Source organism: Bombyx mandarina, chromosome 08 (genome assembly GCF_030267445.1).
Source record: "Bombyx mandarina strain Sakado chromosome 08, ASM3026744v2".
Classification (NCBI taxonomy): domain Eukaryota; kingdom Metazoa; phylum Arthropoda; class Insecta; order Lepidoptera; family Bombycidae; genus Bombyx; species Bombyx mandarina.
The window spans coordinates 9,047,239-9,060,081 of record NC_143215.1 but is presented as its reverse complement, the minus strand read 5'-3'; the positions used below and the strand labels follow the sequence as shown (position 1 = coordinate 9,060,081).

General features: G+C 34.6%; 2 protein-coding genes across 2 annotated transcripts; both read right to left on the bottom strand.

Moving 5' to 3' along the window:
• Positions 1 to 146: 146 nt before the first annotated feature.
• Positions 147 to 1,946, bottom strand: LOC114248162 (NADH dehydrogenase (ubiquinone) B14 subunit). Its single transcript, XM_028181313.2, has 3 exons — positions 1,729 to 1,946; positions 1,331 to 1,446; positions 147 to 368 (listed from the first exon to the last, which is right to left on the bottom strand). Exons 1-3 carry the CDS (start codon positions 1,856 to 1,858, stop codon positions 240 to 242), a joined length of 375 nt encoding a protein of 124 aa, XP_028037114.1. The 5' UTR covers positions 1,859 to 1,946; the 3' UTR covers positions 147 to 239.
• Positions 1,947 to 3,135: 1,189 nt separating this feature from the next.
• On the bottom strand, positions 3,136 to 12,200 carry LOC114248161 (uncharacterized). The gene is made up of 15 exons (XM_089728948.1): positions 12,168 to 12,200; positions 11,204 to 11,348; positions 10,345 to 10,635; positions 9,789 to 9,911; positions 9,413 to 9,561; positions 8,393 to 8,425; positions 7,546 to 7,633; positions 7,051 to 7,203; positions 6,741 to 6,891; positions 6,436 to 6,652; positions 5,991 to 6,050; positions 5,056 to 5,182; positions 4,551 to 4,690; positions 3,547 to 3,659; positions 3,136 to 3,304 (listed from the first exon to the last, which is right to left on the bottom strand). Exons 1-15 carry the CDS (start codon positions 12,198 to 12,200, stop codon positions 3,196 to 3,198), a joined length of 1,932 nt encoding a protein of 643 aa, XP_089585074.1. The 3' UTR covers positions 3,136 to 3,195.
• Between the last annotated feature and the right edge of the window lie 643 nt (positions 12,201 to 12,843).

Here is a 12,843-nt window from a genome sequence, read left to right as displayed (position 1 = left end):
ATACGTTTTAGTTACCAGAATCTGATTTAGGTAGTAGATTATTCTTTTACATGTTCATAATAAGACCACTGTCATATTAGTGACAGGGCCCACACTATTCAGAAGTTTTATGAAAAAGTATAGATACACATTTCATTAAAAAAACGTTTGGATTCATAATTTATCTACTCAAATTAACATTGATATATTCATTACTTAGGTTTAACAATTTCAAGCTATGTACAAAGTAAATAAATAAATCATTCGTTTCCAGAAAAGAATTTCGAAAGGAAATTTTTTGGTTTAGGTTCTTCTGTTGGTTTGAAGTAAGCCATAATGTGCCCCTTTTGTTTCCATATGTTCACCGACTCTTTCAACTCCATTTGACCCTGGAAATATAGTTTTTTTTTAAATTTCAGGTCGCAATACAGTACACCATAAAGGTAATCACAGGTGACCATCAATTTCAACAATAGGGGAAATTATCTCCATAAATTAAACTTAATATTTTAAAGTGTATAGCATAAACATAATAAAAATAAGTAATTGTTACTAATAAAATGTTATGGTTTTAAAAAAAACTGAAATAAAATATAAATAAGAATAATACTGCAGCAGCTACTGGTGATAAGTTAGGTAGGTAGGCCACGAAGAATTACATAGTCCAGTTAAAACCTATTCTACAATAGAATTGAGACTTCACCCTCTTATTCATCAGGTCATAAATGTTTTCAAATAAGACATCATATAATAATCAACCAAAATCAATAAAAAAAAATTGTTTCTTTGTCTTTCTACCACCCCAAATAGTGCACCAAAAGGGACAACTACACCATAAATGTTAAAATTAACAAAGACTGTATTTGCATTCAAAAGTAGACTAATATTTTTCCCAAAGTAATTTAAGATTTTAACATTCTCCATCTTTTTTTTTTCTTAAATATTTGTAATCCTTAAGAGTTATGAATCTTTAGCATATTCTTAAAACAGTTTAGAAAAAGAACATAACAGCAGTATTATATAAAACCATTTGTTCTAGTACTGTGAAGGAGCCATGGATTATGATTTGAAGGGCCAGGCAACTGTTCCTGTATTTTCTCTTAAATATGAATAGATCCAGAACCATATTCTAAAATAATCCTATTAACGTACATTTTTCACATTTTTACTTCCAAGGCATAGATGTGTGTTGTTTTATTTACTCATCATTACAATTACAAGTGAATTGGTGAATTGGTGAAAAAGTGGCGAGGCTTGGGGAAGGCCTATGTCCAGCAGTGAACGTCCATGGGCTGATAGGATAGCTTTTTTAGGTAATCTTCTATATTTTATTATTTATGTTTCCTTTTACCTTAATAACCAGCATATCAATGACTCGAATATCAGTCACATGTTTGTTCTTAATAAAGAGTTCTTTCAATTTCTCTCGACATTGTGCTTCTGACTTGGGAATGTCATAATCCTTCACTGAAAACATTATTTATATACTTAATTAATAACAATTATTTACTGAAAGAATAGGAATCATTTCTATCGACTAGTATTGTGATATTCAAATGAAATGAAGCCATTTGCGGAGTAATTATGTTTGGTTTTATTTTTCCTATCTCGGCAACAATCACTTTTCTTTTAAAATTAATGTGAAATCAATCACATTCTAATTAGGAGGTGCTATTTTTCGATATAACTATATTAACTACATTGATACGAATGAAGATGATCAGTTGATGGTATGACATAACACAGTACCTATATAGGGGATCTGACGATACCATGCTTTGTAAAGACTTAGAACTCTATTCCGAGCTTCAGCATGAGACGACGATAGTACTGGTTTTACGGTTTTTGTACCAACTTTTATTGCCTGCCTTGCAGACATTTTCAAAGTGAATCAATCTGTGACTCGATTCAACACAAAAATCTTTTAATGAAAATAAACTAGCGTCAAATTTCAGAGTTGTCAGCAGTAGATTGTCAATGTCACTTGAGTATTAATGAGTATTAGTATCGTTTTTCCAACTAGATAGGCAATGGTATCATACCATACAACATAATCTTTTGTATGTTCTATTTTACTACACATGATAATAATATGGAGGGAAATGCAATAAAATTCATTAATTTGTGACATTAATCAATTGTGATGAAATTAAATGAAACGAGATGGTATGGCATGAAATATGGTCTCAGTAATATGGTGATTATTTACTAAGACTTTTTGAAAGATCCCGAGAATCTACGTCTAGCGGCTTTGTTCCATTTTCCCATATTTATGCATTTTCACAGATACTATCAAGTTAACAAGCCACCGTTATTACAATTTAAACCGGAATAAACACTTTTACAAAGTAAAACAATTAACACGACTTCGCTCCTCGCGTTTCCTTTTTCTTTTTTAGGGATTTTATGACCTGGTAACTCATGTCTTATTTTAATTTATATTTTTATAAAAAATGATAATATGGAGTGAAATGAAGATGATTAATTTGATGGGGTGAAATTAAATGAAATGAGATCAGATGATATGCGATGAAAAATAATCTCAGTAAAATGGTGGTCATTTACTGAGATTTTTACAGTGGACTTTTTGGAGGATCTCGAGAAGTTATGTCCAGCGGTTTTGTTTCATTTTCCGACATTTGTGCACTTTAACAGATATTAAACAGTTAATAAATCACGGTTATTACACATTTAAACCTGAAGAAACACTAAATAGATAAAATAAAACAAATCACACAACTTCACTTCCCGCGGGGAAAAAGTCTCTGCGCCAAAAAGTCCCTCGCATTTCCGCCAAAAAGTCCCTCGCGTTTCCGCCAAAACGTCCTGTCATTAGAGCTCTCAACAATCACTCTAACTTTTTATAATTAAAAAACGAAGGAGTATATGTAAGTCATAGACCAATTTAATTCAATTTAATATGCAGAGATGCAATTTAAAGAAAGTTCACGTTTCAAAAATAAATTTTTATTTTTATTTTCTAGCTGTTTAAAATATTTTTATATCTCAAAAAAAAACCTTTCGTATTTTATCTTTTACATCCATAAAGATAGTGAATATGGTCAATGCTTATATTTCAATATAACTATACATTTAAAATCTTGTGAACTAGGAAGGAGATAACTTGCAGTTTTAATAATTGATCAAAGTTAAAATGAACGATGATGGTAATTACTATTTTGTATATTTGTGTTAATCACTATTTTGTACCTGTTACTATAGTGGACAGGTCTTCGCGCCATACTTTGGTGTCCGTTCAGAACTATAAGGATTTATTAGAAAAGTGTCTTTCATTCTTCCTGGCATGTATGTAAAGAAAATATCTCTGAAAAAAATACCGTTAAGTAAGCTGTTCATTTAAGAAGTAAACTTGTTAGCAGTTGTAGAAAGTATTTTATAAATGCGAGTGCAAAATACTATTTTAATTCTTGCATTGCACTCAAGATTTTTACATAATGCTCTTCGCTTTAAAGTTACCTACTGTATCGAAGCACTCAAAAACAAGCAGTTATTTTATGTCAGAGAATCTAAACATAAATAGTGTGTATAAATAAACTCAATACTAACAGAAATGCTTTACTTGGATAAACATCGTATTTAGTTGTGGACCACCATAGACGAGTTTGGTCTAATTGTCTTAGTCTATTCCTTGTTACAAAGTCATTCAGTAATATTTCAAACTGCAAAGATCAACGTAATTATGAGGCAATTCTCTCAATATGATATTGTTGAAGACAATTATCGAAAGTCCAAGCGGTATTTGTATTTAAAATTAAATAAAAATAAGTACCTAAAATACTTTTTATGAATGAAAACCAGTTACAAATGTTTGTGATAACATTTCGCTTTGTAGCAAATTAGGCAGGCAAGTTAAAAAAAACCGAGTGTCATTAGAAAATGTAGTTAAGATTTTTAGGCAAAAAAACCTTTTTTATTGCTTGGATGGATGAACAAGCTCTTAGCCGACCCAGTGTGAGGTGCTTACCGGAGCCGACAGACATTAAATGCCGCTAGCCACTTTGAGATGTGAGGTCGAAGCAAACCCGCTCTTTAAGCCAGAACGCGTCACTACTACGCGGCATAAAATATGGTCAGAGTGGCTGTGTCTACCCATGCGGGCGCACAAGACGCCATACAACTAGTAAAAGTGGTGCCACGTAGCAAGGACAGGTTGTCTGTTGGGCGAGACAGTCGCTATTCTAATGCAACGAGACTGATCAAATTCTTAAGCATTCATATTATTTACTTTAAGTCTATACTAATATTATAAAGAGGAAAGATTTGTTTGTTTGTTTGTTTCGAATAGGCTCCGAAACTACTGGACCGATTTGAAAAATTATTTTTCCATTAGAAGCCGACATTGTCGCTGATGAACATAGGCTACTTTTTTTAATTATTTTTTTATTTTATTTTTTTGTTTCATGTGTGTTTTAATGTTTCCGAAGCGAAGCGAGGGCGGGTCGCTAGTTAAATACTAAAGGTAAAATCGAAACCTATCCTAATATAATATTGAAAGCAGGAAAAACCTGCCGATATCAGAGTTTACACTAAATTATTAGAAATACGTTTACCAATTTTTGGATTAAATGACGATGTGACCAGTTCATCAGTTTGAGTTCTTTTAAACTAAACGGAATCATATAGGCTCGAGCCCTAAAATCCATATGCTTAAGATCTAACCATCTGCGCAACGAGTGTAGATTGAGCAGTTCTGAAAACAGTAAAAGAATAATTACGCTGGAAAGCAACAGCTATAATCCTTTGTGCGGCACTAATGAGAATAGCACAAATATGATCGCAGTCTGCTCAGTGAAGCACACAGATTTCAGAATTATGCTGTACGCAGGCGGACCGCAAGCCCACTTGAAAGTGATTGGTTACCGTCGCTCATGAATATCAGCAATTTCAGGGACACAGTTAAGCCGCTGCCGACCGCTGAGTAATCATCGCAAACCTCGTTTAAAGTAGGACATAGTCATAACGCTCAGAAAACATAATGAAACCACCATCTGCCTACGTGTACAGAAAATACAAAAGTTAAAAAAATGAAATTATTCATTTGTATAATCCACTAACTGCTTTCCCGAGGGCTTATTTTCCCGTTAACCCGTAATCGCACCCACTCTTGAAGATTCTTCAAAAGGTTAGCCTGTGGCAAATGAGGTATGAGCAGCGGAGTATCAGACAAATCCGCTAATAAAGCCTGAAATCGTTTTATTTATATAATAACATGAAAACGAATAAATTAATTTTTATATCGATTTTACGTTAATAAGGTTTGATAATTTCTTTATTGCTAATTTAACTCAAGACACTGGAGTGGTTGAATAATCCTTAAATAAATAACAAGAAAACAAAAAAAAATCAACAGTGTATTCAAAATTCGTTGCGAATGGAGAATACTTGAATGGAGATTAGGAACGCGCAAAATATAAAAAATTGTGTTAAGTATTGTGGGAATTTCACACGATGACAGTGCTATTTATGAAATTAAAGAAAAAAACTAGAGAAAGGAACAAGATTTCACGTGTAATTGGAAGAATTTATAGGTGTACGGTCGAGCCGCAGTTGATACATCTGAAAATTAGTAAGATCTTACTCAAAATGCCACAATCGCATCCTAAAATTGAGTATTGAAACTTGCAATCATAAAATGCAGCTTTTAGAAAAATATATAGAGCTTTTGATAACCGTCACATTACTTGGAAAAGTATTAAGATATGAATATTATACGAGTGTTAACACTTATAGAAAGGTACACTCAGGTATGGGATTGACAGGCTAGATCACGTCACTTAGTCTTGGATTATGACAATACATACACATGTCTATTTTCTCTAACTCTAGTAGAATCTAATTATAGTCTAGTAGCCCAGATGGATTTGAACATTGACTTATTTCAAGTATCACTGTTTTTTTCACGTTACTAATTAATATAGAAAAATAATAGATTCGCTTAATTTTTAGGGTTCCATTTGTATAATAAATAAATTACTATTATTACTAATTACCGCTAACAAGTCCTTCGTGCTTAAGCCGGAAGCAGAAATCGTTGGCAGAGACGGTTTTGGCTGTGAAAATAAAGTTTTTGTCTGAAAGCAACATAGCAATAGAAGATTGCACAAAGTGGGAATCAGTTCCTCGCTCCGGGCATTTCAATATTGTAATAATTGTTATGTTATAATTACTTATTGTAAAAATGAATATTTAAAAAAATCTCATATTAAAAAAAAATATCTAATATTTCAAAAAAAAAGACTTGCCCGCTAGGTTTCTTGCCAATTCTTCTCAGGACGGAGCCTAATTCTTGTGAATTGGCGGTAGTTCTTTTGACGTTCAACAAGTATGTACTTTCATTTATGTTTAATAAAACTTTTTTGATTTGATTTGATTTGATTTGATTTGATTTGCAATGACTTACAATATAAATTTAAATATACTAAAAAAAATTTTAACCGTGGGGTCTCCAGACAGCATTGCTTCATTTACAGTTTGCTTAACGAATTCTTCTAAATTATCGAACTGATAGATTGTCGCTTGATCAACCCAGAAAGGCCCATGCTTAGATGGTGGATGAAAATATTTTTCAATCAATTTTTCTTCATGGTAAAAATCATATAGATGACCGCATTTACATTTCGTCTTAGCAAGATAGGACATTACATCGGCTTCCCTAAAATTACGTATTGAATTAAACATCTTCGACATTTTGATTAGCCTAAGTTAAAAAAAAGGAAATGTTGATTGAAATTTAAAAGTACCATTTTGCAGCGCAATTACATGCCTCGTCGCATTCCTCTTTAACTTCTTTAGGAAATTTCCAGAACCCTTGAATACACGTAACGTATTCACCGTTGGCTAACGCTATCCCTCCATTTATATGAATGTAACCAGTTGGTAACAGTGAAATGCCTTAAAATAAAAGAGAGGTTGGTATATTGGTTCCTAAATGCCATGCTCTAGTTTATTTGATTCAGGTTTTAGTTACGGATGTAAATTTTTACAGAAATAATACGATTATATGGATAAATTGGTTATGTTTAAGTTCTAGAATAAATTTGTAGATATTACTCGTCAAGAGATAATGTGGAGATCCGCCGGTAAAAGCCACACCGCCGACTTCAAACTGTGAATTAGGGTAAGGCGCTTTGTGTTTCGGTTTTGCCTTCTGTTTTATCATCTTCAACTTATTTACGTATGCTGCCATTTTCGGGTCAGTGTTTCCTGGCGGTAATGAACGTTTAAACTCATATTAATATTAATCATATTTTTTGTAAGTATATACCTACGTGTATAAAATAGCACTAAACATATACGTAAGCAGTTATGCATTCCGATTTGAAGGGTGCGACAACCGTTGTAGAATGTTGTAGATTTAATGTTTCTACTACGTACATGTCTCAATGTGAGAGGGCAATCAGATTGTGAATTTCGGTAATCATAATCAGATCAGTTGTAAAATTGAAAACCTATCCAAACACCAATAATAAAACATTCGAAATGTTTTTAAGGTAAAACATTAAAAATTTTTTTTGTGAAATTTTAATCAAGGAAAATAAATCGTACTTAAAGTACTGGGTGGCTCCCAAAATTTATACTTGCAAATTCTCTCAGCTTGTTTCTCTTTTTTGTTTCGTTCTTTACGTTTAAGCAACTGAAAAATGGAAGTGAAACTAGGTATATGTACTTATATGTAAGGTCGAGAAATTTCTTATGCATTATTTTTTAATTATTAAATTTTTTTAAAGAGTTTGCATATTTTGCATTATTCTTTTTTCCCCCTACCTATTCGCTGGTCGCCTATAGGGCTATTTCGGCTGAATTCAAGTAGGTAGGTATGCTCTGGCTGGTAGATGAGCTCATGGGGCTCATTCTGAGCTTGCTACTACTCGCACTAGCAAGAGCAATGCTTTGCAGAACCTACCATCGGATCGGAATCGCGACCCACCTGGTGTTAAGTGGTTACTGGAGCCCATAGACATCTACAACGTAAATGCGCCACCCACCTTGAAATATAAGTTCCAAGGTCTCAGTATAGTTGCAACGGCTGCCCCGCCCTTCAAACCGAAACGCATTACCTACTGCTTCACGGCAGAAATAGGCGGGGTGGTAGATAAACAGAATCTACCTATATATCCTCTTGTGAGTCCGCGCGGGTAGGTACCACCACCCTGCCTATTTCTGTCGTGAAGCAGTAATGCGTTTCGGTTTGAAGGGTGGGGCAGCCGTTGTAACTCTACTGAGACCTTAGAACTTATATCTCAAGGTGGGTGGCGCATTTACGGTTGTAGATGTCTATGGGCTCAAGTAACCACTTAACACCAGGTGGGCTGTGAGCTCGTCCAAACATCTAAGCAATAAAAAAAATAAAACAAAAACATTACTAGAGTGCCGTGCCGTGGTCAGTACTTACGAAATCATTATTCCTGCACAGTGTTTCATAACTCTGAAAAAGAAATACAAACAAGAAAGTCTTCAAATAGAACTATTATTTATTTTATTGAGGTAGACATTTATTGTAATTTATGAAGTCGTCCCTTACTGTTACAATGAAACCAAATATTTCACAGTTCACATAATATACATACATAAAAATCGGGAAACAAATAAGTAAATAAATAAAATTACAAAACACGTTATGTAATTAAAATTACCTTACGGTATAATCTGAGCGTCGTACGTACATGTCTAGAAAAAGTGTACCTAAAGTATTCGAAACATCAGAAATTATATTCAAGTGTAAGGACAATAAAATAAGCGAAAATAAATTGTAAAATTAGTTTTCGTTATATCTAGGAAGAAAATGAAATTTCTGCCGATTTTTTTTTATTACATAGATGGTTGGACGAGCTCACAGCCCACACGATATTTGGTGGTTACCGGAGCCCGTAGACATCTACAACGTAAATGCGCCACCCACCTTCAGATATAAGTTCTAAGGCCTCAGTATGGTTACAACGGCTACCCCACCCTTCAAACCAAAACGCATAACTTTTTTACGGCAGAAATAGGAGAGTGGTGGTAATTATTCACAAGAGGTCCTACCACCAGTACCTAATTACACATATTATAATTTTGCGGGTTTGATTTTTACTACACGATGCTGTTCCTTCATCGTGGAAGTCAATCGTGAACTTTTCTTAAGTACGTATTTCATTAGAAAATTTGATACCCGCCTGTGGGATCCGAACACCGGTGCATCGCAAGATACGAATACACCGGACGTCTTATCCTTTAGGCTACGATGACTTTGATATTACGTAATAAACGATTTTATCCCTGGAAGCACTTCCTAAGAACGGGTCAAGTATATATTATTATTTACTTCGAAAAACTGTTGGGAAATGTATGGGATTTGACTAAAGCCATTGTCGCACCGCTTGGTATCGAGCGATTTGATTGCTTAAAAAAACAAATTAAGCCTTTTATATACCTCCTGGCTTCTTAATCGAAACTTATAACCTAATGGCGGTGGTTTCTTCATCTTTTTTTGGCCAGAACCATGATTACTGTAAAACGGCACGTAGCACCGCTGTAAATATTCACCGTAACGTACATCAGGCTGAAAGTTTCTAGGTTGTTCTGTGGAAAATTAAACAAGTAGCTGTATGAATGAAATCAAATTGTAAAAAACATCAAATTTAAAAGAATTTCTGAATATATAATATCCATTGAGCAGCTTAGCAGTGCGAATAAGTAGTGAGTACAAGTAATAAAAGAATTTAAAAGGAATCCTGTTCGAACCAGATTACGGGCAAGACCAATTGCCAATTATTTAGGTATTGCCAAAAAATCATAGCTGTGCTTACTTTTTTTACTTTTAACTGGAGGTATATTTTTTATGTCAGTTAGTTTTTCTAGTTTTTGTATGCATTCTTCTAAATCGATGAAAACCATACTGGACATCAGAATCATTGCATTCATATCATAGCCTGAAATTTACATTTGGTAGGTAGGTACATAAAGTAATAGAACCATACGAATACGAATATTTGTTTTTAACAGCAGCATTATACCTACTCTTCGATCAAATATTGATCGAAGATTATACTCCTATAAAACTATTTGATTTGCAAACTACGTTACGCACTAACACTAGAATTGGTTTTATTAAAATACACCAACTGCTCACATGGGGGTATCTACTTGTTATTTTACGTTGAGTTGGTTTCAATAATCTTTTTTTTGTATACTATTGTAGTATACGTGACATTTTCGAGTGCATTAGTTTAAAAGCGGGTCTGCGGCCGACATTAATAATGACATGACAGCGCCCTTAAGATTATGATATGACTTGCTTAGACGTAGGTACTACTAGCCTTTAAACATTAGCTAATAATCTTTTAAAAAAAACAAGTCGCATACTCGCTCGTCCTTCACTTGGAAACGTTTTGTAAATAGCTTTGTATAAATTCCAAATGAAAACTCCGGTATCTTCAACTGAATCTTTCATAGCTTGCATTAGAACGTTTTTTGGAATTTTCAATGTTAATCCAAGGTCTGCTAGAGATTTTCTTGTTCGATTTGGCAGATCTTCTAGCAGATCCTGGTGTATATTAACTTTAAGTTCATCCAAAACTATCCGCTGGTCGGTCGAGAGTTCAAAATACCACGAGGGTCCGACTTCTTTATTGAGCTGTCTTAATTTTCTTTTACCTGAAATGGTCTATTTGTAACATATTGCATAAAAATACTTAGATATTACTTTATATTAATCAGATAAATCTGATTAAATCGATAGCAATGCTGCCTACAAAAATTTTACAAATACCATGGATTAGTTGACTTGTATGCGTTCAAAATATTAAAAGACGCAAGAGTATTTAATTAGATTAGGTACTTAGTGAACGTAAATAGATCGGGCAAGACCGATGCAGATGATGCGATGCGAATTTAATTCGAGCCCTACAGAGAGTACCTAACAGAATAACCTAACATATGGTAATAAGAAAGAAAGAAGAAGACGCCATAGGACGTGTAATTACGTAAACTAAAATTTTTGCAGTTTTCAATTTTATTAGACGATGCTACTCCCTTCCCTTCGTCGTGGAAATAATTCGCTAAAATACATTAATACGTATTTCAATACAAAAATTCATATTAGCCAGCGTTGTTCGAACACCGTCCAGGCTGAGTCCTTGCTCGATATGAGTACACAGGGTATTATAATCTTTAGGGCACAACTAGTATCTCAATATTATATTTTTTTAAAGTGGTTACTAACTTTCACGGTAAAAATAATAATGGAGATCTCTTAAAAATTTTAACCAAGCTCCTACTTTTTCATTGTACGGTTTTTTGTTAATATTTTGTTTCATTTCCTTCTCCAAATATACCCAAACCGGTTCTTTTCGTGGTCCATAAATTGTCTGAAATGAAACAATTCAATCTATCGATGATGAAGATATAATAGCCTAAAATAGCACCATCTCATCTCTTTCTGCGGATGGCTAAGGGTTTCGTCGGAGAATAGACGAAGTTCTCTGAATTTTATACCAGCGCACTACAATCTTCAACTAAGATTGTAAGTTTGCACAGATTTGTACCACTATTCTACCCATTTCTCTCTTTTAAAATGGGACGGCCGTTGTATAATACAATTGATGCTTCGGCCTCATGTCTCTGGGTGGACAGCGTTATTCATAATGTGAATGATGTCTTTGGGCTCGGTTATTTTAGTGATTTCTTCGTAGTTCCAAATAAAACCTTTTTTTTCTTGGGAATCCATTTACGGATACCCGGTCGAGAGATAATAGACCGGGCTATGTCGGACTCCGGCGCCTCCAGAGAAGAAGAGGGAGAAGAGGAAGACCAAAGTCCTCCTCTTCTTCCAATTCCTACCGGGAGACTACGTCCTGAGAAAGGCGCGCGAGGCGCTGCGCGGCGTCTACCACGCAGGACCCGCCCCGCAAAACCGACTACCGACTAAACCCCATTGAACTCCACCACGCCGACTCCACGAAACCTACGGTACCGCACAATGCGCGCCGCAGGCTCGCCGTCGCCGGTACCCGTCCTGAAGTTCCAAATAAAACCTATGGCCAAACAATTTAATGCATTTCGTCATCCTCTTAGAGTTCATGCTCACAGGTTGCTAAGCAATTGCAAATGCAAAGGCAGCACTGCAAAGGCAAATTTAAACAAGATATTTAATCTAATTTCCATTATGTACATTTTAAAAAAATTACCTTTTTATTGAGAAATTTTTGTACACTACACATTTTGAAATTTAACGATTTCACGGATACTTAAATTTTACCAAGAATAATTTAGTTTTGCATAGCCCAAATATAAAAATATAAAACTTAAAATTTTGCTAAAACATAATGATGTTTAGAAGTTGTCAAATCCCCATTTGACAATTTTTAGTTAATGTTTTCCACAAGTCTGTGGAATTTCAGAAGAGTTTAATAGTTTATTTTTATTGCTTTATGGGTCGACGAGCTCACGGTTCACCTGATGTTAAGTGGTTACCAGAGTCCATAGACATTTACAACGTAAATGCCGCCACCCACCTTGAGACATTAGTTGTAAGGCCGCACTTTTAACAGTACAACGACTGCCCCGCCCTTCAAACCAAAACGCATTTCTGCTTCACGGCAGAAATATACAGGGTGGTAGTACCTACCCGTGTGGACTCACAGGACGTCTTACCACCAGTACATTCTTATTTCCAATTTATCACTGAAGTGAGGCTTTTGAAAATTTTTGATACCAGATGTGTGGACGAGCTCACAGCCCACCTGGTGTTAAGTTGTTACTGGAGCCCATAAACATCTACAACGTAAATGCGCCACTCACCTTGAAATATAGTTCTAAGGTCTCAGTATAGTCACAACGGCTGCCCCACCCTTCAAACCGAAA

Coding starts and splice junctions, on each gene's coding strand:
- LOC114248162 (XM_028181313.2), bottom strand. CDS start 1,858: ATGTCTGCAAGGCAGGCAATAAAAGTTGGTACAAAAACCGTAAAACCA. Junction 1,447..1,728: donor TCGTCAGATCCCCTATATAG/GTACTGTGTTAT, acceptor TAATGTTTTCAG/TGAAGGATTATGACATTCCC. Junction 369..1,330: donor TTGATATGCTGGTTATTAAG/GTAAAAGGAAAC, acceptor CTATATTTCCAG/GGTCAAATGGAGTTGAAAGA.
- LOC114248161 (XM_089728948.1), bottom strand. CDS start 12,200: ATGTGTAGTGTACAAAAATTTCTCAATAAAAAG. Junction 8,426..9,412: donor TTCGATTAAGAAGCCAGGAG/GTATATAAAAGG, acceptor TTTCTTTTTCAG/AGTTATGAAACACTGTGCAG. Junction 6,653..6,740: donor TGTAATTGCGCTGCAAAATG/GTACTTTTAAAT, acceptor ACGTAATTTTAG/GGAAGCCGATGTAATGTCCT.